This window comes from Manacus candei, unplaced genomic scaffold, assembly GCF_025592945.1.
Source record: "Manacus candei isolate 608988 ecotype Guabito, Panama unplaced genomic scaffold, ASM2559294v1 h1tg000056l, whole genome shotgun sequence".
NCBI lineage: Eukaryota > Metazoa > Chordata > Aves > Passeriformes > Pipridae > Manacus > Manacus candei.
In genome coordinates this window covers 10,341,889-10,367,722 of record NW_026138104.1, presented here as the reverse complement: position 1 = coordinate 10,367,722, position 25,834 = coordinate 10,341,889, and the positions used below count along the sequence as shown (strand labels likewise).

Below are 25,834 nucleotides of genomic sequence, written 5' to 3'. Positions count from 1 at the left end.
ACGCCTATATAAGAAAAGGTTTCAGAGAAAAACTGAAATATAACACGAGTGTCTATTTTTCTGGTGATAGGCAGGATTAAATTAATTTCGGGCAGCTGAAAATTAAAATCTAAGTCACTCTTTTTTTCCCCCATGAATGTGTCTAATTCTTTTTGAACATTTACCAATTCCAGTGATAGAGATTTCCACTGTTTAAGTACCTGAACAGACTCTAGAGTGCAATTGCTCTGACCAGAAATGGGAGCCTACTTTAAAATGAGATTAATTACTCTCCAGACTCCTTTTACTGTAACAAATAGAACTCCACTGAGTCTGAAGGGAGCTTAGACACCTATCTTTGATGCAGATACACACTAACAGACACTCAAAAAACCTTGGGCAGGATGAACCTCTCCCCTGACTCTTTGTTATGCCTGTTAAGCTGAGGTGAACCCCACCCAGTCTATCAATTTTTGCTGTTCCTCATAAAAAATATTCAATATTAACCAGACAACCTCACGTAACTTCACTTTAACTGCCCACTGGGAACTTCACTGGACATTGAGAAGCCTCTGGGGTTGCATGGATCTAGAAACTTGCAGTATGAGTTGGAGCTTCCAGTTTCAGAGCACACATCAGCAAGCGGGTTGTTTACCAAGTCATGCTGGGCCCTTGCACTGGAGCAGATTCTGAACTTGTGTGATTTGGGGAACCAGAAACTCCCTCTTGTATCTTCCTTAAGCCTGAATTTGGAGCAGTACAATAAAATGAACTTAAAAATGAAAAAAATTTAACACGCAAGGTTTTGTTAAATTTTTTTTTGCACAGCTATGTGACATCTTTATTCTGCTTATCAGTGGTTCATAGACATATTTCCTTCCTTTCCACTGGACAAAAAATAATGTATTTAGAAATGAAAGACACTGATGCAGGACTCTCCTTAATTTTCAAGGTATAAATGGACATTTACATAATGCTTTTTTGAATATCAGCATTTTTCATTATAGCTTTATGCCAGGAAAGAGATGTCATTATTTAATGGATTAATTGTGCCTTTTGTATGTTTTGCCTGGTAGCTCAGACCATGATGAAATCAAGACACAACTGGCTGTGCAGAGCTGACTAAGATTTAGCTTAGGCAAAGGTCTTAAGTCAAGGTAGCACAAAGAAAATGTCCCACTTCAGCCACTGTCAGCTTTAGCTATTCTGTCAGGAACTTATCCACTACTGTTCTCCACTTTTAATTCTGTGCTGTGACTCAGAGGTATATTTTTGTGCTCAACATAGAAGTGATATAGTTTGGAACACCATGCTCAAGGAGACATAAACAGTTTAACTTCACAGGTAAGCAGTGAGCCAGGTCCTGGCAAGAGTAGAATTAAAGGATCAGTTTTACCAAAACAAACCCCGCTTTGTTCTTTAGTAATGCTGACAATCAGATAGTTGTAAAAAACTGTCCTTTACTTGCAAACTGAGACTGCTAATACAAACAATAGGCATGTTTGAATTTTTGTCACAGTTTCCACTGGATGATGTGAGAGAGATGTAAATGCTGAACACCATAAAAGCCATGTGGCTAATGAACAGAGCAAAGTAAAAAAAACATGTGTTGGACACTGTCCACTCTGGTTAATACGATTTGCAAAAATAATCTGCTGGCAAAATGGAAAAATTTTACAAATTCCTTGCTGATTTTTCACAGTAAAACAAGTAATTTTCTCTGAACTGTGGATAAAAGTTCCTCCTTAAGGCAGAGAACATTGCTTTGTAGTGTCATGGTGAAAGGAGTTCTTTGCCGAACTTCAGAGGAATCTGGGTTCCTTTTTCTATGTTCTTTACTTTAGTTGTTCCCTTGTCAATTGATTTTCCATATAATGCACAGTTATATAAATAAAAATGGCTCATCTGTTAGTTGAGTCAGGAGATGGAGAGTAAATTGTCAAGTTCATGCAAAAAGCCCACAGCATCTGCACTTTGTGAAAAAGTGCTTTTGTAGTACTGAGAAAGAACAGAAAGGAGGGATTGATTGTATGTCTATGTGTAGGTGGTAAAAGTATTTTTAGATAGAGGTGAGAGGCTGGAAGCTGTAACAAAACCCGAGAGTAGGAGCAGAGTAGACAGGAGATGCCACAGGTAATGTGCTTTATATCAGGCAAATTGAGCCATTTAATAAAATAAATTTTTAAACAGTATTAGAAGTAAAATAAAAATATTTTCTATTTATATCAGAACTATTTGCTGAATTAAGTGCATTTGTCTAAATTCAGAATGGTTTCTCTAGTGCATATCACTGCTGAGATTATAGGATCAAATAGAGAAAAAGTCTCTAAAAAGGAATGAAAACCCAGGGAAATATCAAATGAACAAGGTGGATATTTGCAGTATCTGCCTTTTAGATGTGACAAAGCTTCTTGTATTTGCTTTCTCGGTCACTTCCGAAAGAAAGAATCAACATAGTTCATAATGAGATTAGTCTGTTTGGTGAGGAGGGGTGGCAAACAATGAATAAACAACCTGGGTTTAACACTGATCACGTTTTAAGCAGCACATTTCTGCTGGTTACCTAACATCAGTCCTGGCACTATGAGTAATAGGATAGCAACAGGCACTCTCAGATATGCGTTTCAAATTAATTAAAACATGACACACATCTAGAATTACTGAACTGAGGCATAAAATAATGGACAGCTGAACTTGCAGAGATTTGAAACAGAATCAGAAGAAAAAGAACAGAAAAAAAAGTAACATGGGAATTTGCCCTTCAAAATTAGTAGCTCATCTTTTTAGCCATATGACCCTGGTACTTCAGAACTTTGAATCTAATGAAAGAAAGTAACATTTCTATGTCTAATTCAAACACCAGAAATGGATTTTTCCAAGACCGGATTTTCAGAACTATGAAGATTGTTTTCTATGGATTTGTGTTTTATGATAGATTGTAAGTATCAACTTTTTCTCCAGAATTGCAGCATTTACAATGTCACTTTCTTATGTGGCTTCTTCACCTTTGTATGGCTGATTGCTTTAACAGAATGCGTGGGACCCTACCTGCCTTTAGGACAACTCCTTTTGGCAAACATAATTAAATTTGGACAAAGGCTTTGACAGTCTGGCCTAACAGAACAGACAGGCACAGTTCAAACTCTGACTTTTTGTAAGGAATCTGTTTATAAATACAGAGATTGATGTCATTGTGTGGAAGTTATTATACAGAACATTCAGAATACAACAGATACATGAACTGTAATTTCTACCATAGCTTGCATATGCTACACAAAGCAATGACCGGTGGCAATGTTTCAATCTGAGATTTGTGGGGTCAATACATGTACTGGATGTTTCCAATTAACATATGCATATAGTCCCATCTGAGGTGTCAGTATGACAGCACTCCTGCATCTCCAAGAGAAAAAAGTCACAGTGAATAGAGGTTGTGAACTCCAGCTCCTTCTGCTGCAGTGAAATGATGGAGAAATCCTTCAAAGGCAGAAAACATAACAGATGCTAAAATTGGAACCTGGACTGGACAGTTTATGTGTAATGTGGAATCTTTCATGACTGCACTTGGGCAGGGACTCAAAATTACATATCTTCTGGCACCTTTGGCTCTATTATGCATGTTGATATTGTGTGGGACCATTGGTTCAACATTGACTCAGAGGGAAGAGTGCCTCAGACTGAATCACTAATGCCATATCCTGCAGCACTCTAGTAAAGCCTTGGCAGTAAGGAAGGATAATTACAGTGTGGTTACTATGACTGATTTTTGAGATGCTTTTATATATACCTGAGGCATGTCAGTAGGTAAAATGCAGTCAGCTTGCTCAGAAATAATCAAATGTCCCAAGTATATTATTCTTTACTGCAAAACTGGACATACAGATAGAATCCTACTAGACAAAACCCCTACCCTGAATTACTCTATATCTTTTTCATGTATATATAATTTACAAAAGTGTAAGTATGAATACAAAACTACTGTCCTTCTACATGTTCCTTTTGCCTTTTAATGATAAATAAACATCCATATACAAGATGTTATTTCCCTTACAATAGAAATGCTGGTCTCCAGTTTGTTCTTGAAGACTGTGAATAACTGCTGAAGGAGTAGGTGTGACAGTGGTATCAGCCTCACGACATCAACAGAATTTTAATAATGTTTTCTTGTAAACAGACAGCCCAGAGTCAAATGATTCTTGGTGTGTCAAGGAGACATTCTCAAAAGTATTCAGGCTAAGATACACAGAAGCAAAACTATAAGGTATGTGCAGTGTTTACTACTTGTCTTACATGTTTGTCATATAACACTTGCTATGAGACATCAAGAAAATATCGATAGTGCAAATTCAGTATGAATTGAGGTTCAATATGAAAATAAGTCCACATGTTCAATTATGCCTATTGATGTTATTTTTTATCTTTTCCTCAATAAGAGTCTGTTTCTCTCTGTCTCTTGCTGGAATTCATCTGGTTTCTTGCCATTGCCTTTCCTTCCGTCAGCAAACCTGTTCTTTCCACCTTCTGATGATTTTACTGTCTCCTTCCTTCTTCCGTGTGTTAAAATAACCAAAGAAAAAGTCAGGCCAGCATTAGCCTTCATTAGATTAATGGAGTACAGACAGTTTACAGTCTCCATGCCATTGTTTCAGGATGTTTGCAGATTCATTCAGATACTGCTGTATCAGTTACAGTCAGTTCATGCTTTCAAGGTTATCTTTGCAACCAAGAGAACTGGACACCATTTTTTAAAGGAGAAAGATAAGATTACTCATAATTTCAAAATGCTGTGAAGGCCACCTAAATATTCCCAAACAATGTGTGAATACTTTTAACAGCAAGAGACAACAAGTAAGTTGTAACTGACAAGGACTAATTATTTATTTTATTATTTATTTTATTGCTCAAAAAATATAATTTCTTCAGTTATCCATTATTAAACACTGAGATCGACCCTTACTTGCAGAGAGGAAGGGGTGCAGTTTTTGTTTTCCATCTGCTGTTCTCACTGGGGACAGAAAGGCCGAGATGTTTCACACCAGCGTGTGAATTAGATGATGATGGTATCACTGCAGCGGCCGCATTGGGTGGGTTTAGGGGGGTGCAGTAGGACGGACGGCGGGACGGACGGAACGCCCAGCGCGATCCCCAATTTCGGGGTCCGGGGCCCCGCCGCCGCCACACCCCCCGAGGCCACACCCCCGCTCGGTCCCGCCCCGGCACGTGACGCGGAGCGGTGACGCCGCCGTGCCCGGAGCCGACACTCGGCGGGGCTGCGGCGGGAGCGGAGCGGGAACCGGAGTGACCGCAGGCGGAGCGGGGCCCGGGGCGGCAGGTGAGCGGTGGTGCCGCGCCGCTCGGCCCGGCGCGGGGAGGAGGAGAACGGGGAGCGGGGGAGCGGGGAGGAGCGCGGGGCCGCCGGCGGGACGATCGGGCAGGGCTGGGTGGCCCCGCGGTGGCACCTCCGCGCCCGGGCCGGCGCAGGGCGGCCGCCCCCGGTGCGGTGCCGCCCTCCCGGCCAGTCCCGGGGCGCCGGCGGGAGCGCCCCCCGCGCCCGGCGCCCCGCGAGGGGTCCGGGCGGCGCCGCCCCGCAGTGCCCCCGGCGGCGGCAGCGGCTCCGCTCCGCGGGCGGCGCCGGGAGGCAGCTCCGCACCTGGGCAGTGCCGGCGGGCCCGCCGTGCCCGGGGCAGCCGGGCAGGGCCGCCCGAGCCGCCGTGTGCGGGCGGCCTCGCTCACCTGCGGGAGACAAAGGGAGGCAGCGGCGGCCCCGCGGCCCTTCCCGGGCGCCCCCGCCGGGCCGGGGGGGTCTGGCGCCCTTGTGTGAACTTGAGCGCGGCACCTCGGGCGGGTCGGTGCGGGTGTGCCGCGCTATTTGTGGCCGGCCCTCGGAGTCAACAACTTAACAAAAGCCCACAGAGCCAGCGGGGCCGGGAGGGAGCTCGTGGAGGTGCGGGGTGCTGCAGCCCGGATGGAAAGTTGTCCTGACAGTTGTTTGAAATGCATCGCTTGTTCAATATCTGAGTCACGGGGAATTATTAAATGCTTACTTATTATGCCGTTAGTGTTTAGGGACGTGTGAGCTCCCGGAAGGTAGTTTACTCCCAGGTACTGCTTGATTTCTTAGTATGTTAGTAATCTCTGAGAAAACAGTGAAGGGCTAAGCTTGTTTTCATAAAGCTTGCAAGTTGTCTGTGTTTTGGTTATATATGTTGTTTCCATTTGCATGTTTGCATCTATTTTTATACAACTTTTGCATGCTGTAGATGAACACTTTGCAGGTGGTGGTTCTTACAGGCACCGGTGAAGGCTGGTCTGCATGAAAATACTGGCTGAGGAGTCAGGTGTGCTCGACAAGGAGTGGTGCCCCTTGGGAAGAAAGGTATGAATAGGGTTGGATTCTGACAAGGTTATTGTAGGACCAGTCTCCCAGGCAGTGGCAGTGCAGAGTACAGCCTGAACCCTTAGGAAAACTGCCCAGGGAGAAGCAGAACCATGGAATCTATTGAGCTGTAGCCAGGGTATCTCATCTGGCCTGAACTGTTAAGAATTTATCTTAAATTAGCCTCTGTAATTGAGTTTATTTCTGTATCAGCACTGTGGAAGGGTTCATTTCAGCAGTGGGTGAAGTTTGATGCTGAAAATGGAAAAAGATTACACAAGTCAACTGCTGCTGCTTTATAGGACACTGTGAACAAGGTCACACAAAGAAACTTAAGGCAATGAGTTAATAGTGGCGTTTTTAACAACTTATCTTCTTGTATTATAAAGTAAGTAACAATTCCATAGCCACAGTGAGTAAGGGGTTTTTTTTCCCCAGAGGAAAATAAAAGAAATATCACAAAGTATTTTTAGTATTTCTCAAGTCAGTTACCTGGTTCTGGAAGATTAGAAGAAAATACTCTGTGCCTGATAATCTCAAGAGAGAGGTATGAAATACTTATTGCTTAAATCCTGATTTTTTTGGGGATGGTGGGGAGTCTTGAGTTCTAGGATAATGCTGAAGTTAGGAGTGATCATATCTAATACAATATATGAGCCTACTGTATATATATCATATATGATCATACTTACAAGACTGTGTCTTACGTAAGCGGTCTTGAAGGAAACACGGTCTTGTGTTTCAAGGTAATTGAGTGAGCATCATTCTGCAGTTAAGACTGGATGCTGTAGGGAGGTGAGGGTGCTGCTGCAGGGTTTGGGTTGCCCTAGGAAAGGCTCACCTCAGAGCAGCTCTACAGCTCTCTGAACCCTACCTGTCTGAGGGTGGCTGAAGCTGTCACATCGGGTCTGGATAAACACGGTGTCGTTTAGTGGGGACACACGAAGTCTAGCTAGAGGCAAATGTTTGCATGCAGAATCCCTGGTGCTACGCGTGCACCCGCCTGTGGGGAGAGCTGCCCCCGGGCCCTGAGTGCGGAGCGGGCTGTGCCATCCCGGGAGGAGCGGAGCTGCTCGGGCTGTGCCATCCCGGGAGGAGCGGAGCTGCTCGGGCTGTGCCATCCCGGGAGGAGCGGAGCTGATCGGGCTGTGCCATCCCGGGAGGAGCGGAGCTGATCGGGCTGTGCCGCCCAGGGCAGGGGCGCGGCGGCGCCCGCGGGCGGAGTGCTGGGGGAGAGGGAGGAGCTGACCTCTCGAACACCGAGGGTTGCCAGCCTTACTCAGCCTTAGCTGAGTAAGACGTGGGAACATTTCCATCGGCAGTCGGAGTCCGAAGGGATCTGTGCCTCGAGTGAAAGACCTGCTCGCCTATCGCTTCCCGAACGTGGCCAGGCTGCAGCACCCGTGCGTGTCATCACCCGTGCCCTCTCCCGCGGGACAGGGTGAATGCTCCATGAAAGAAGTGGTTCATGTTTCCACATGGGGATGTGGCCCACCTTAGCTACCCTGTAGTGATTGGGTTTTTCCTCATTAGAAGAAAAGTGAGGCTTGAGGCTGTTTTTTGGTGTTCATGAATAAGTTTTCTTAGGTCTTCATTGCTAGTGAGACCTTTTGTTATTATTAACCTCTTAATCAGATATTGAGACTGTATTTGAGGTATTAAAGCTTACAGTAAATGATTTTTCATACTTATTGTCCTCTAATTAGGGTTCTTCAACCTTCTTTACTAAATTGGGTGCCATCAGCATTACAGGTAATTGTAAAGTTAAAAAAATGCAGTGAGGTTACAAGGTCTGACCAGCCATATCACTTCAGTTGTTGATTAGTAACACAATGAAGTCAGTACTCCAAATGTCAATATTGTGCATTCACACCTGCTTCATTGTGAACCCCTCATAGGGGAGGTCTGATCAAGGCTTCCGTGGCTCTTCAGTCTGTGTTCTCTGAGACAGCTTCATGAAAGGACATTACAATTAGCCATCCTCTGCGCTGCACACAGAGTACATGTGACACAACAGCTGCATTAAAAAAATTCAAGCAAAATAAAAATTAATGCATTTGAATTAAATCAAGGCCATGGTATTTGTTTGCAGACCTACAGGGTTAATTTCCCACCTATACCATAGGTATCTCTTTCTTTTGTGTTGTGGAGGAGAATTAGAGCCTTTCTTGATCCTGATGATGTGATCTCTTTGTATAACTGCTTTGGTGTTCTGGCCAAACACAGAACAGAGCCCGTCTCTTTTTGATCGGATGTTCAACGTTACCAAATGTTTGCTATTGACTTGATAATTTTGCAGCTTGGATGAAAGAACAAAATTTCTGCTGTTTATTTTTGTTGTTTCTTTTTGTTGTTGTTGTTTTGGAAAGGGATGAGACTGCAAAACTGACTTCAGAAGTGGATAGAACTATTTTTGTAGCGGTTCTGTTTTATTTAACTAGTATTTCTTAAAATTTTGTGGTTTTTTAAACATAAAATGCAACTTGTTGAATCTCTCTGTCTTGAAAAAATTTTATGCGTGCATTCTCAATTAATAATCATTTGGAACTGACAGAAGAGAAATGAAAAATTCAAGCTTTTAAACACTTGTTAGCCCTGTGGGAAATTGGAGGCTTATGTTCTGTTTTTGGTTTCTGTGTGGGAGAAAGGGCAAGGACCCATTCACTGTTTCTCTATATTTCAACTTTTGAGGTAGCAGAGCTTTGAGGTAGACTGCAACTCGGTAAGACTTGCATTTTTCTGGCATATGACCTGGAAGCCATGAAAGGTGTTGGTAACAACTTTGAAGAAGTGTTGCAAGAAGTCTGGTTTAGTAACAAGAAAAAAATAACACTTGCATGGCAGAGCTTCCAAAACTAGGAACAGAGTGGGAATGGCTGCAATTTGTTCATGTTTACCTCCTGCTATTGTTGCTAAACAACTACAGAGCTGCACTTAAAAATATCTATTTATGTAGAGCAGCAGGTAAGCAAGTTGTTTTGTACCGAGGCTGCAAATAGACTGTAATAATATGAATGTCAACGTACCATTTTATGGTAGAGAGTAAACACCAGAATCCTGGCATTCTTTTCTACTGCTTTGTGTTCCTGTTGTCAGCTTTGTTGAATATGGTACCATCATTCCTTCTGCCAAGTCCTCGATAAAATTGTAAATCTGGCTTTGTGATTCCATTTAGAGTCCTGTAAGTGATGGTCGCTTTCTAGTTACCTGTGGGAAATGCTTTCTGGAAGTAAAAGATGATGGATACAAGAGAGAGAAAGACATAGATTAAAGATGGGCACTTCTGTCTTGGCATCATACTTTAGCTTTTTACCTTCTACTTTTTCTCCTAAGTTATGTGGCAAATGTATTTTTTTCGAGGCTCAGATCAAATAACAGAAGTGGCAAAAGAAAACTGAAGAACTCTCAGTGGTTTCTGCTTTAGCTCTCCCCAGAAGTTCTTTTTTGTTATTTCTGTCTGTAGTACTGTTTAGGAACTGAGTTCACTCTGCATGTGTGTGCCTGCATAGAATTGCATTAGTTCCCCTCTGTGGCAGGGTAAATGCTACAAATCTCATCATAAAGTCTTAACTTGCAGAGCTACAAGTTTCTACATAACTTTTTTTATTCATTAAGCATGGATTTAAAAATGAAAAGATGTGTTTGTTAATCTTTATAAGATTAAATGTGGCAGCATTTTACTTGAATTTTCCTATGTTCTATGTGAATGCTGGAGGTCTTTCCGTTTACTTTCATGCGTTGTTTTTCAAGATTAAAAATCACATCTTTCATGTTAATTTACTGTGTTTTGTTCAGTGTAAGTTGGCAAGACTGATGCTTATCCACTCATGAATTCTGACATTAATGCTACATGATTAAATAGAGAGAACTTGTAATTCATGGGTGCGGATGCAGTTGTCTGGATTATAAGGTGCTGAAAGTACTTTTAAAAATTTTCATGTATTATTATCCTTTCATTTATTATCCATTTTGGTTTTGGTTCATAGTCCTTTTTTATTACTGTCGAGGTTTTTGTTTGCATTTTCACTTTTAACCCTTAAATCTTTGGTTAGATCAGGTTTTCTATGAGTTAAATATCACAAAAAGCTCTCTTAAGAGCAAACTTAATATACAGAATTTAAACCAATGAAACCAAAATATTTGGGAAATGATTCTGGGTGTTGCAGTTATAGTAGCAATTTAGATAAATGAATAAGAAAAAGTGATTATACCACTTGTTTAAAAGGCAACATGACCTGCAGCCTTAGGCAGCGTGGGTCACGCAGCCCCCGGTTGTCTCCTGCTCCAGTGAGAAGATGAGGAGGCTCTCTGGGGCCTGCAACACGTGTGGGTCAGGGATTGCCAGTACATTCTGAACCTAGTGACTGGGGTGTAGCATTGCAGGAAAATTGAAGGGATTCTGTAAGGAATGCTGAGCACTCTGAAGGGAGTCCTGAACTGAAAGAGGAATCAAAATAAGGGAATAATAGTCTTCTTTTGACTGTTTTGATTAAAATCAGTGTAGTAACACAGTTTCGTGAAGAAATTAAGCCTGTGTGTGAGCAAGAGATTGACTCAGACCAGTCCTCCCACCAAACCTCTGATGATCAATCAACCTTCTTTAGTAAAAGAAATAACAAGCCATTTGATAGCAGAAGACTTGTGTGAGTAGGAGAGTTAAATCGGTGGCTGCTGTTCTACTGATTTTTCTGTTTCATCACCAGGAGAGATATCTGAAAATACTGCAGTTTTCCATCAATTAATTAGTCTAAGGTTGACATAGGCAGGATTATTTTTGAAATTATTTTCTCCTGTAGTTCTCTTAAACAATCACTTTATTGCATATACGCTTTTTCTCTTACAGCTCTGATTATTAACGGGAAAATAATACTGGAACAGAATGTTGCTTACCTTTTGCCTGAAAAGGTGAAATCTTTTCAAACAGAAATGGCTGATAAGGGTGGAAAGATCCTTCCAGGACAATTGTACATTCAAGTGGAGTACGACTATGAGTACGAGGCCAAGGACAAGAAAATTGTGATTAAGCAAGGGGAGAAATACATCTTAGTGAAAAAAACTAATGATGATTGGTGGCAGGTCAAAAGAGATGAAAATTCCAAACCCTTTTATGTGCCAGCACAGTACGTGAAGGAAATACCCCGAAAAGCACTGATGCCACCTGTTAAGCAGGCAAGCATGCTGCCAAATAACACTTTGAAGTTGACACATGGATTACAGAGATCGACAGAAAATGTGAATAAGTCACCAGAGCTTTCTAGTTTTGGAAAATCTCCAGTTCAAGTGTCTTGCTTAGTTCGAGATGCCAATCAAAATCTGGGACCGAACAATACCCCTGGTCAAACTCTTGGTTTGAGTCTGGACCTTACCCAAAACAATGGAAAACTTAACAACGAGTTGCAATCTCCCAAGGTTTCCAATCAGTTTAGAACCATCTCCATGGGTCATTTCCCATGCCCAGAGTTCTTGGAAATAGAGAAGACCAGCTTTTTGCATGAACAATCTTGTGATTCAGCAGGAGAAGGCTCAGAAAAAATTCACCAGGATTCAGAGTCTGGAGATGAACTCAGTAGTAGCTCCACAGAACAAGCACAGGTAAGCCAAAAAATGGCCCCTGTATGTGATTTGTTTTCTCTCATTATTGCCGTAATTGCTTGCTACTGTTTTGAGATTTATTGCTAATAAATTCAGATGAAGTAAAAATGTCTTCTCTCAGCATGGACTTGTTATTGGAATCTGAACAGTTGATGAGTATAGCTCTAGTACTGTGCTTTGGGAATTCCATTTACATTATACAGTGATTGAAAGTTACAGAAACGCTATTGTTCTTTCTTTATTAAGATTGTTTTGATATGACACTGAATTTGGGTTATATTTTCTTTCAGAGGAAGGGAGCCTACTGCTGTAACTCCTCACTACTTGGCTTGTTGAAATAACAGTGCTAGTTACTGTTAATTTTTCCTAAGTGTGTATAGACAGCATAAGAGCTGTAAATTAATTTATGAGTGGGTTTAATAGTTTTAAAATGTTACACTTAAGATTTTCATGGAGTTTAATTTCTGGCTTGATTATTTTATTTGTAGACTTTTTTAATGAGTCAGCCCTGCCAATTCCGCTTCTCACAACTTTACTCTAGATTAAAACTCAAAACATGCGAGTTTGTTAATTAGTATGGAAGAATCTCAGGAATGGTGTACTCCTACTTCAGGCTAAAACTGAGCATTGATGGCCTTTGTCCTTAGTAAAGCAGTTTCTCTCAGTCTTTATTGTTTTTTTAACAGGCCTACCCCACCCCCACCAAAAGATTAGAACTGACTTAATCAGGTCACTTCTGGTACTGGTAACCAAGTTAATTAGTGTGTTGTAATCCAGGTTTGTTCTTAAACCAGTGATGTATGTGTACATACACATAATTATATATGTGTGTGTGTATGTAGATAATTCCCCCACCTCACATCTGCCTCCCCCATCTTTCTGTAGGGAGATGTTAAATTATTTTAAGTTTTTTTTAAATGCTCCCTGGTCTTGAACTTTCTTACTCTGTGGTGTGGAACTGTTGTTGAAACTGTTGTTGCTTGGGTAAAACTGATTTGGTTAAATTCCACTTGGCGGCATGTATTCAGAGTACCAGAGCATCTCAAGTCAAACTTGATGCTAACTTTAGAAATTGAAAATCATTGAGAGCTGTGAATCAGTACTTCACTGATAAGACACAAGACAAATCTGCTTAGGAATGAGTCAGTGCAGGAAGATCTTAAAGATAGAAGATTTATTAGGTGATTTATGTAGTCTTGAACTGTATGAGCTCATATATATATATTTATTGAAATACTCAGAATCATTGGTTTTTCAATATCCTACTATATTCTTGGCCTCATTCTTGAAATTCAGAGTTTGTCTAGTTATGGGACAATACGCCTCTAATATTGGATATTTCATGATAATTTTATTTTAACTTCACTCCCCTGCCCCCAGATAAGGAATAAATAGGATTGCTGAATTTAATTTCTTTTCTTCAATAATGTCTTTTGTATGAATGAATATACCAATTGTATACCAATGAGCTTTCTTGCACTTTCTTTACAGCACTGTCCTAGCTCAGTGTAGTTGATATGAGCCAGTTGGAATGATAGAATGATAATTAGATATTTATTTTAGAAGCATGTGTTGGCCTGTTGACTGCCATAGTAATCGATTGCCAAACAGATTATGAGAATATTAAGGAATGCTTAGAAAGTATATCCTACTTTAAATAGTTTACCACATTAAAATTTGTATTGCATGTTAGGACAGTTCCTTCTTCTGTGTTGATATAATTTGATGCATTTCCTTCTCTAAAGTAGATGGAATTAATATTACATGGGTGTCTTTTGTGAATAATAAATATATGGCCTGCTGCTCAGTTTTCACTGGACTTTGTGCCTGTTGGTGCAGTGACACTTAATCTTTTCACCTTTCTCCCCTCTCCCACCCTGCCTCACTGTACTCAACGCTACAACCAATTTATAAGTTTGGATTTAAACGGGGCAGCAATGCACATACTGTAGACTTCACTGGGTTATGGAAAGTCTGAAGAGGGGAGTTTTCACAGTGCTTAAAAATAAATGCTAAAAATGCCGGATTTGGGCTGTGGAAAACTTGTGGCAGTTTCTGACTGATGTTGCTGAAGAACTTGCCATTACTGCAGTCTAGGGCAAGGAGAGCGCGGGTGCTCGCTGTGCCTTGCAGTTCGTCTTATTTTGTAACTTAATCTCATTGTGCGTAATCACAAGCTCTTTAAATACAATGAAAATGTTTGACATTTAGTAGCCGTGGGGATTAAAGCAGTGGTAGCACTGATGTCACCGTTAGCTCAGTCTAAATATTCGGAGTGCCAGGCTTCTCGCTGGAACAGCCTGGCGGTTTTTTAGAATTCTTTCAATAATGAGCATTGTTTAGTAGAAATCAGCTGTGCAGAAATTAATGGCTCAGAAAGCTGTTTTTATTACTCTTAGTCTGTAGTGAGAACATCAAGTTCCCGGCTTTCACGCATAAACAGGATTTCACTTCACAAGACTTGACTGTGCTTCTCCCTCCCCTGCCTGCTGTAGAGTTCAGTTTTATGCAGTCTGCATTATAATAAACTCTAAGCTACAGGTGTTTTCTCTTAAATTTGTAAGATTAGAAGCTAGAATGACCTTACCAATAATACCTTTGTGTGGGTAATTTTTTGGGGGATATCGAGGTGATAGTATTCAGCTTTAGCCCAACCTTCAGTGTGTTTTCAGAGGAATGCTTCTGTTATGAGATTCTTCTAAGAGGTGGTTACATTATTCCCAGAAGATGATCCTCCTTCTCCTTTGCAGTAATGAAGTGCAGGTTCTGCAACTGTACAGTCTTGAGCTCATGGGCATGCTGGCTGTGGAAATCCTGGAAAATCCAGAGCCTCCAAAGTACTGCATAAAAGAAAGATTTTTTTTTTTTTTTTTAGCAGATGAGATATATGAAATGAAGGATAGAGAGGTGGCAGTGTGAGCAGAAGTATTTGCTAATGGAGATGTGGCACAGGATCTGGGTAAGAGAAACCTCAGGACTGGGAAATGAACATTCTTCACGTTTTATGCAAAGGAATTCCCACTGTTGGGTGCAACTGTGGTGCATAAGGCATTGTAAGAGTCATGTTAGTTTATGGACTAGGAAGGCTGGAGGTAATTAGAGGAAGTAGGGCTTGACAGGAAACAAGTTTCAATTTAACCAGATTTAAATCTCTGGTGGAGACAGTAACTGCTGGTAGAATTGGAACTGAATGAAATGGTTCTGGAGCGAATGCACAGCTGGGTGTAAGAATCACTGTCATGATGGTGTCACTTGAAGGTGTGAGAATCCATGCAATTCAATAAAATTTTAGGAAACTGTTGTCAGGTGTGATGTGCTGATCCCCTGGGAAGGTCAAAAATACTCAGAGATGCTGGGATTGTAAGGGGAAAAGAAAATTTTGCAAGAGGAATTCTTTAGCAGATATGGATAGTACTTGAAAGGAGCAGATGGGAGGTCCCAGCAATATGCAGTAGAAGGAGAGACCTCAGTAATTGTTCTGAAGAAAAAAAGAAATTACATGTTCAGGCATGCCTAAACAGGCAGGAAAAGACGAAGCAAAAGTAGAAGACATTTAAAGTGGTCTTGAAATCAGCCTTGGGCAGAGTTTGCAGGTAAAATCTAATAATAAGTTTTGAGAGAGAAGGTGTGCAGACAGGGAGAGAGTTGGGTAAGTTCAGAGATCATGTCCAGGACATTTAGGTGTTATCTTTGAGGATAATACTTTGGAATAAAGTTGTTACAGAAAGAAATTAGAGTCTGCTTTCAGCAATGCTAATACATGACCTATGGGAAATAACTTTATGTCTGATCAGTCACAGGAGACAGAGTATATATTTAAGAGTAAATACATGCCCGGTCTTAATGTTACTTTTTATGCTTATTAAAAGTTACTTTTAGTAGCAGGCTGGTTTTAATCATTATAAATATAGACAGTGACCTATTTGCAAAGATTGTTCTGTCTTTCATCCTCTTTAGTAATTGACTATTGCATAAACTGTGAAGCACTAAAGGGGATTATCACTAGGATGACTGTTTTGCTTTAATTCTGAATAGTAAAGATCTTAAAGGGCTCTTCCTGTCTTACCTTTGCAGTTTCTGTGGGATTGCTGTAACTTTTTAGTCAAGAAAACAAAATATTTTGTGTTTCTGTAGCTGTCAGAGCAGATCTTCTGGAGACATTGGCATTCTTGGCTTTGTCACTTAGTTTAAGGACTGGTGGCAAATGATTAGTGTTAGGCTGCCTTGCTGGTCAAATATTAAACCTCTAAAATAAATGGCTATCACTGTTTTGTGTGGCCCAGAATTAGTTTGCTTCAATGATAGGAAATTTCATGCTGTTTTTTTCTTCATTCACTTGTTCAAGGGATAAATAATTTGACGGTATCAAGGAAGCATACAAGAACTTTTTTCTTAATAAAACTGAGCATATTTGCAGATTCATGGTGTCATGTATAATGTAATATTTTGAATTATGCTTTAAGTACCATCCTTTAATCTCTTAACTCCCTAAAATCAGTATTTGTTATTCTAATGGTGCTAAATGCTGAAATAAGACTATTATAATGAGGTGAAGAATAACTTTCAATGACAAGGAACTAAAAGCTTTATAGTTTGAGTTTTATAAAACATTAATTTAATTATTTTTTTTTTTGTAATTACAGTAACTGCTGCCGGAACTTTGTAAACAGCTTGAAATGTTTGCTGAGTTACATGAGTAACTCAAAAGTTCTAGGCAGATGACATTAAGGACTACTTTTCCTGGCTGGCTTTGTGTTTCTTTGTTGGTTTTTTTTTTTTTTTTTTTCCTACCTAGTGTCAGCAGGTCTGGATAGTTTCACTTTACAGTGGTGCTGTTTGTGATCAGCTTGGTCTCAGTATTTTTAATATGTAAGTCAGATAGCAGATAGTTGTCCCTCTCAGTCTGAGTGAGTAATTCTGAATTTAGATGCCCTAAAATGAGAAGCCACCCTGTCCCACGAACACTGCTTACAGCCCGTATCCCATATACCCCTCTGAACGTCCCTGCTGCAAATCAGATTGACCTTCTTTAAAAAAGCCCAACAAACACAAGTATTACCTGTGTCAGGCAGTTGTCAAAAAATCGTGAACTGTGAGACAGGTTGGTTTTAATTGTTCTAATGCTGGTGTTTGAATGCTCAGCTGAGTAAGGTACAGATCTGCTTGTTACATGCAGTTTCGTGTTGAGCTTTTAGAATTGAAACAAACATCTAGAGCACGATTAAAATTCTGCAAGTGCCAACACAGTCTTTTGACTTTTCACCCCTATTTCATGCAGAAAACGATAAAGTGGAACTTCCAAGACTTCAACTTATATGAATAAACTTCTGCCTTTCATCCTGCTAGAATTACTTACCAGCTCAAGTGAAGCTCAAGCTGCAGTACCTAAGGAATAAGGGTCATAATATGGAATTGATTTTTCTCTTTTTATCTAGAAAAGTGTAATTTTGAGTGTGCAATATGAGTCTTGGTGCCTGCTGTCCCACCTGCCTTTTCTTTTGAATTAGTGCAAAGTGCCAGACTCAGCAGGGTGAGGACAGAATCTTTACAGGTGGTGGAGTAAACGCTTAAACAGAAAAGTGGCCCTAGGAAAAGGAATGGGTGTTTTGTCTTGCTGCTTACTAAATTGAAAGCAGCTGGAGATACTGGGGACTTGCTTGTTCTCCCTTGGCAGTGCTTCTGTCATTTTAAGTTGGGAACCTGCAGACATAGAAAAGACTTTGTAGTAGATAAAACTCTGTTTGAGGCTGTTAGGGAATATTTGATCATATCTTGCTCTCACGCATAACTCTGGACATAAACAACTGCATTTGGTATGTCTTTACCTAGTTGTGATCTAGGCAGTTGTTTAATATTGCAGTGCTTGCCTATGGAACAAATGTGCTGTTATTCTGTAGAATCCTAAAGAAAGTGTCATTTGTTTCACAGCAGCGTGACAAAACGGTGGGGAACGTATGACTCGGTAGAACAAAATACAGAACACTTTTTTCCTTTTTTTTAGGCAACTCTCTGGAATAATAGACATTAGTGCTTAAAAAAAAGAAAGTAAAATCTATGCATATCTAGTATCCAAACAGCTGATATTTCTCTGACGTGCCCTACCAGGTATGTTTGATTTAAAAATGATTGAGAGAAATGGGTTTTGTCTTTATGTGGAGTTTGTTCTAATGATAAGAACAATACTTTTGGCCAAAGCAGTCTTTTAGGATAGTATGAACTGAAGATTTTCAGATCACTTTTGCGATGGTGAGTAACTGGACAACGTACTGTTAGATTACATGTATCAATTTTGAATTTAGCCTATCTTAATATGGCTTCTGAGCTAGTTCTTGGGAAAGACAGTAGATTTCTAGTGGATTTTAGTTCTATTGTAGTAGATTCTTTTATGAAAGTGCTAGGTTAGTGCAGAGAAGCAATCAAATAAGCATGGAGAATGTCAGTAGTAGGAAATGGAGCAAAACAGAAATGCAGCATGCTAATTCAATGGTATTTCTGAATTCTAAATAGCATGCAGTTGCCAGCTTCTCTCATCTTGAAAAGGAGATAATAGTGCTGAAAATAGTGTTGAAGGGGTGAAAAGTAGGAGCAGAGACATGGAATAGTTCTCTGAAGGCTTCATAAAAACCTTCTGTGATAGTCAGTACACATTTAGTGCTGCATACAGAGGACTCCCAATTTTTAAGTTGTTAATGTGCTTATTGTTGCTGACATGGCTGAGAGATTGTTGAGAACTAAAGCAACCTTAATTTTGGTATTTTTTCCTTTCAACGTTTTTTATCTGCTTGTCTTGTCTTTGTAAATTCTTTTGACAGAGATTTGGAGCTTGTGTACAATGATGCTGTGAAGACTGGCATAGGTGTTCAGAGTCTATATTTTAATTCATTCTAGTTCTCTATCTGATAAAAGTTTTGTAAATGAAAGCTAGAAGTTGAAGAGCTGTCTGAGTTAAGGTTATTGCTTATGTTGGGTTTTGATGTTACATTATCTGTCTTCAACTTCTGTTTGTAATCAAAATCATGATTAGAAACTTACTGGCTCCTGTTTTGAATCTGAAATTATATATTGCATTTTGAATTTAATTAACATAGTTTTAATTGTTCCCTTTTTTAATGGTTTACCTAGGACTTCTGGATGATCTTCAGATTATCTAGTTAAATTAAGCAACTTCCCTGTGTTTTGTTTAAACACAGTGCTGAAGAGCAGAGTTTTATGTATGATTTCTGGACATGTCTAGTGTACACAGTTGCCATCTTTTGTTTTTTGTGGATTATTGTTCAGTTGAGTCACTTTACTGCTCTAGTCACCACCTGAAGCAAATACAAATATTTACCTCAGTACAGCAGTGAGGTGGTGGTGCTGGCCTATGTGATGTTGTGATGAGCATGTCCATTGCCCTTTATTGCAACTTGAGCAGTCATAGTCTGGTGCAAAGTCAGCAAATCTGATGGACTGACTTTTTAGTGTCATTGATGTGATGGGACACACATGCAACAAATATGCTTATGTAAAGACATACTGTAATAAAATGTTGTGTCTGATAAAACCAAAAATACAGTTAACAAACTTTCTACACTCTCAACTGCTTGTTCAACATATCCAGGAGTATTGTATACACTTTTCTTTTCCAGAGGCCTTGAAAGATTGCCAGGACATTGTCTAGAAATTATTCATGCTACAACAGAAACTCTATAGTATTGCACTTAGCCATTGTTTATCTTTTAAGTATTTAGAAGAAGTTTTATCCTGCCTTAAAGTGTTGTAACACTAAATATGAGGTTCTTGAGCAACTTTGATTTGACTGCTTTTCCTGTTGAAATTGAATAAAGGTGCTTTCCCCTTGCCACTGATGATCTATCAACATGCTTGGCACTATCCATATCAATTCTTGGTTATCTACATCCAATTGAAAAAGCTAATAGATGTTAACATGTCATGTCATAATATGTCATGCATAGTGCTTTAGACATAGGGAACTATATATGTGCATGTGTATATATGTATATACATATATTCTCTACATACAATTATATATATGAGATACAAAAAAAATCAGGGGTTGTTGTTCTGTTTCTTGATAGCACTTTGATCTTGAGATGCACATCATACAATGTGGCTACCAACTTTAAGCTCCTTCATGAAAACCCCATGAGATGTACTCATCAGTACTCTCTTCTGTCCTCCAAGTAAGTCCATTTGTCCTGGCTGTGACTTTGTTCTTATCATCCCTCCCAGGTGCTGCACTCTAACTTTCAGTGGCATTTTCACGCTACCCTGAGGCTCTGTACTTTTCATACTGCATGTAATGTGTTACTCCTTCCTGCTCACGCCCCCGGGCTTTGCCAGAGGATGGCATCGCCTCCTCCCAGGCCAGCTTTTCACAGCCAGGCTCTGTGGCTGCCTTGCTTTAGGCAGGGAGCTGAATACTGAGCGCTTCAGAAGAGGCAGTGTGGCCCTGCCTGTGGCCCAGTGGTCACACAGCATTGTCCTCCCGACCCTTTGCTCATCTCTCATTCACTCACTGAGCTCATCTGCTCGCGCTTGTGCCCGTGGCAGCTCCTAAACCATCGCCCAGTGCAGCCTTCTCAGTAACAAGCTCCAGCCTTCAGCTCCACTTGCTTTCCTTCCTCTTGCCTTTGCCAACCTGAAGGTCATGTGACTGCCTGAGAAGACACAACATACAGGATGAGGGAAGTAAAACTTCAGATACTTTTTCCTGTTATTTTTTCGTACTTCAATCTCAGAGACACCTGTCTCTGTTTCCCAAGGTTGAGAGCACTTGTTCCTATAGCAGGTTGTGGGTTGTGATGCACCAAGGTGTAAGTTTTAATTTTTGTTTACTTTTCAGTTAATTATATATATAAAAACTACATGTGCTTGGGCTTGGGGTTTTGGTTTGTTTTTTTTTTTTTTCCTTTGGTTCTTTTATGGAAAAACAGAAAAACCCAAATCCCAAGTGCTGAGGTAAAGATCTAGCTCTAAACTCTTTTATTATTTTCTTCTTATGTAAATCTTCTTACGTAAAGCCTCAGCAGATTGTGTCCAAACTTAAGGTGTGATGATACCCTGTACAGCATTTGTGGGGGCTGTAAGACAGTGCTTTCTAGCTGCTGCAGGTCTTTGGTATGCTCTTTATTAAAACAACTGAAGAGAACGCTGTGGGGTAAGATGATACTACACTGACAAATTCTTTGCAGTTGATTTTCTGAGGAAAGTTTTTGACTGTAGCGTGAAGAGCTACATTTAAATTCTGTGCCTAGAGGTGGTCTCAGGAATTCTAGATGCTTATCCTGCTCTCACATCATCTTCTCACAGTGGCTTCTTACTCTCTGTCCAGAAACTGCTGCTTTGCTTCTCAAAGTATTATGTTTAACAGCGATTTGAGTGCCAAGCCAGGCCTCTGCGTTGTCCTTGGTATGGCTGGATCTGGGCTTGAGTACAGCCTCAAACTGTAAAGTAAATAAAATTCCACAAATACTAAGTCTTTTTGTGTCTTCTTAACTGTCATCTGAAACAAAAATTGCTGGTTTAATGTCTAATTTCATTGAGGTAAAGTGGTAGTTGCAGACTTACTTTGTTTTAACATCTTTTTTAATGTTGAAACATGAAATAAAGTGACAGAGGGATACTTATTTGCTTTGGAAACTGAATTGCAGAAATAGCTGTTCTTAAAAATGAAAGACATTCTTGCTAGTGTAAGGAAAATAAAGGGGAAGAAAAAGTGGAGAAATGCATGGCTGAGTGTTTCATGCTTTCTTCCCTGAAACTGGGTGCCAACAAACTGTCTGCAAGTAGAGAGAAACAGACTGAGAAATACAGCCAAAGAACAAATACTTTTTTTAGTTGTAGGGGGGAAAAAGAGATGAAACCTGGTTGAGATTCCCATAACAGTTTTATTGCTTGCTTAGTTCTGCTGCAAGCAGTACGAATAGCCTATGGCTGAGTATTTCTGGGGTTATGAGATGTCTTCAAATGTACAACGGTGTACTTACTTGCCTTCAACATTTAAAAAAACTCTCAGAAGTGATCTTCAGATATCTCTAACTTCTTGAAGTTATGCACAGTAGGTTGGATGTATTTCTAAAAATATTCATCCTACTATTCGATATACTTTTGTAAAACAGGATCCTAGTGTTAGAAGTAGAGTTATTGTAGCCTATTTTAACTCAGTTAAAAGTTGAAAATTAAAAAAAAACTCAGAAGCACCATGGCATAATTATGTACAGGCTTTTCTCTGCGTGGTCTTAAACAGCTACTAAGGAAAATATTCCTACTTTACTCAAAATTTGAAACACCTCTTATATAAATATATAAATGTGATGTATATAAATATGCCAACTGCTGACACTTACTTTGTTCACTGTATTATGTTTTTTAAGGCATAATTTTAAACTGAAGTCTTGATTTAGTGTTCTCTGTATGTCTTCTCTGGCATGAGACTTGGCTTTCTACTTTATCCTTCATTAACAGACAAAAATGTTACACATGATGTAATAGTAGATCTTCTTTGTCCTAAGTCATTAAAATACATGAGTTTGAGGTGGTTCAAGCAGCCCTAACAAAACTTGAAAATTTTGCTTGTGTGCTGGAGCATATATATTGTGGAGACAATGTCTTGTGAATTTAGAATTACTTGTGACATTTTGTCTTAATTCTTTATATCTCTTTTCCCTCCAGTCTAAGTGATAGATGCTAATATATGTGGGATTTTTATGGTTTATTTAGAAACTTCAACATGCAAACTAAACAACTGATGGAGGTATGTGTACTGGAGGTGACAATACGTAAAGAGCCTGTTAAAAGCCCAACTTGTAAAGGGAATTTAATTTTAAAATATTTGTCCAGTGGAACTGTGAACTTCATTTCCATAAGTGCCAAAATCAGAAGTAATTTTTTTTCCTGGTCAGAGGAGTTTTCAACACAAAACACATGTGAAGTATTGGAAAAACAACAAGTACATTAATTTTAATGTCAGGCATGTTTTCCATCTATTGCTTTTTGCCTTAAGGTTTGATTGCTTCAGGGAGGCCGGTGAATGTCCCATTCCAATGTACTGGGAGACAGTGAGGATGTCAAAGAAATGCAGTGTCCTAAAATACCAAAGACTCCTTTGAAAATGAAATTGTAATCTCTTCTCTAAGTTTTTATACAGTGACTGTCTTGCACCTTGTACAAAATCTTGCTGTCTGTCACGGAACCCACTAATTATATTCAGTGTTACACAGTAAACATGTGAGAAGATACTGGATCTGAATGCAGATTTAAGAAAGGATAATCTAGTACAGGGACTGGTGGTTTGTAAAGACAGGAAGGTTTAATGTGTTGACTGTTGGTTGAAAGCTGCCAGGTGAAAATGAGTTTTGATTTTAAAATAATGAAATTTTAGATATCTATTTTAATAATGAGCTAAATGAATAAGTGGGAGCATGACATCTAATTTTAATTTAACAATTTAAAAGATTACTTGTTAACTGAAATTATGTTTATATATGTTAAAAATGATGAATAGTGTGTGAAAATGTCTTTTTTATCATCTGTAATCTTCACTGTTTCTCAAGCAAAGATTTATGTGGAGAAAGAAGCGTATGAAAACAAGCTGCCAAAACCATCAATCAGCTTCTTGGTCCAAATAATTTGTTGGGGGAATCTTCTCATAAGAGCATATTATGCTAAGAATCTCATTAAGGGCATACTTTGTGACAAGTGACTTTTTTTTTTAATTGATATTTGTAATTTCTTGCTGCTGCTAGATGCATTTTGTCATGGTATGCCAGCTAGTACGGCCAAAAGCTCTGTGCTGCCATGGCAAAAGGTGGCATAAAACTTCAGTTTCGGCTCAGAAGGGATGAATCCATATTTTAAAATGTGAAGTAGGTGTTCTTGGCGGAGGTTAGCTGTTTAACATCTCGCTGTGTTCCTCTGAGGGGATTGATGGCTGCAAGGGTCATCTTGAAGCTTGAGGCTTCACTGTAGGTTTGTTACCACTGCTGCACTGTTGCTGTGCCAGATTGCTTGCCCGTCCTCTAATCCCCTATTTCAATGGCAATCTAAAAAGCACGGCTATAACACTTCCAGTAAGTGTTATTTAGAAGATACAGCTAATCACCCTCTCTACTCAATCGCTGCTCTTGTGAAGACAAAAGCATGTGGAGTAATCTTAGCCTAAAGCCTATTCAGGTATTTAAATTTTCCCAATAAGCTTTATGTTTTTAATATAACTGTTGTACTAGATGTGAGTGAACAGCAAAATCTTAACAGTCAACAGGAAGAATAAGCTCTATTAATTGACAGCTGTGCTGTAGAAAACTCTCTGGGCAGTGCACTGATCAGCTTTCAGCACTGTTACTCTACAGACCCTCATGGGACCTGGAACCCGGAGCTCCTACAATGTCTGCAGTTGCTATAATACACCTTTTGAGAGGAGCTCAAAGGAAATGTTGCTAGAAAACAGCATAGAAGTCAATGACAAAATATTCTTGTATACAGTAATTTTAAATACATTTGTTTTTCTGGTTGTTCTATTCATGGCAAATTAATTGTTTTTCCTGAAATAGAAATGCTTTAAATGTCACTTGTTTGTGATACTCTGTTTTAGCTAAATCATCAAACAACACAACGGATATCTAAAGGTGTGTCGTTTACTGATGACCACTGTAGAAAAATAACATGCCCTTTGCCCTAGTATATGTTTCTCTTGGAGATCCCCAGAAATTTCAGCTTCCATTCAACCTGTGTTTTCTGAAGATGAGCAGCTGCTTTCTGTCAGCTTTCAAGAACAGCTTCATGTGCTCGACTTTACTATATGCTCTAGGGTAGAGATTTTTAAAACATACATGTCCTTAAAAGCATTTTTTTTTCCAATAGCTTGGCAGATAGTGCTGCCATACTTTATTATACTTGTAGTTTCAATGAGAATGTTCTCTAAAGGCTGGTGGCTCCAGCTGATCCGCTGAATGCTGAGCACAGAATTATAATTCAGCAGCGTGGGGGAGGGCTGCACTTGCAGTGGCGAGCACAGGGCACTGCTGACTGCCTGTTGCTTAATCAGCATGAAACTATTAGCAAATTCTTGCTATCTCAGCTATAATGTACTGCTAATAGGTCTGCTTTATTGCATAGGACAGTCAAAAAAGCCTGGAATGTTTTAGTAATTTTGAGTAGCATAACATTCCTCTTAATGAAGTTTGACAGCATTTTCTGAACTCCCTCATGCTGTATAACGAGTACCATAAATGCATTCCTGTGTACTAAGTGCTGATAACTTGTGTCTTTTCCTAATGCAAGTCTTCTTACGTGAAAGCTTTTGACATAATTTTAAATTCTAACGTTTTATATAAATTAGATTCCTGACAACAAAAACATCTGTATAATTAGTTCATTTAAACGTACTCTCTAAATTTTGTCAAAAGTTTTACATTTGTCAGAAGACTCTGTAAGGCTTATTTCAGTTGAAAAATGTCACAGAACTTGTTTGTTTGAGGTTTTTAAATTTAGATTACCTTTCAGCCCTGATATTTTAGAATGTGCTTTGTAATCTGGAGTACACAGTGCGCAGGGGATGTGCGTGGGGTGTGTGCTACTGTGGCCTCTTTTGCTGGGATCATCAGGAGTAAGTTTCAGAGAGGACTGGTGTCAGGTATCCAAATCTGACTTTTTCTTTTGCCTCTCTGCCTTTTGTTTTAGGAGCAGTATTTTTTTTTTAATGGCAGTTTAATAACTTCTTCATTTACTGATAAATCAGAATGGATCTTTGATATCTGGGGCTTGGGATGATTTTCAGTTTTAGTTGTCAGCAGTGAAAAATGGTGTTGCGTGGCAGAAAGACAATTCAATTATGTCAGTTTATTGTGCTTTTAGTAAGTTGTGAATTTGTCTTTATAATCATGGGAA

General features: G+C 39.6%; 1 protein-coding gene across 14 annotated transcripts in view; it reads left to right on the top strand.

Moving 5' to 3' along the window:
- Window positions 1-5,198: 5,198 nt before the first annotated feature.
- Window positions 5,199-25,834, top strand: part of ARHGAP12 (Rho GTPase activating protein 12) — a 74,788-nt gene continuing 54,152 nt past the window's right edge. For 6 of the 14 annotated variants that reach the window (XM_051802368.1, XM_051802365.1, XM_051802366.1 and 3 more), the window contains exons 1-2: window positions 5,617-6,355; window positions 11,199-11,947. In XM_051802368.1, coding sequence (XP_051658328.1) covers window positions 11,282-11,947 — 666 coding nt within the window. In that variant the 5' untranslated portion in view covers window positions 5,617-6,355; window positions 11,199-11,281. Of the gene's footprint in view, window positions 5,312-5,615; window positions 6,356-11,198; window positions 11,948-25,834 lie in introns of those variants that run through there. The other 8 variants (XM_051802360.1, XM_051802361.1, XM_051802367.1 and 5 more) reach the window with 6 other exon arrangements.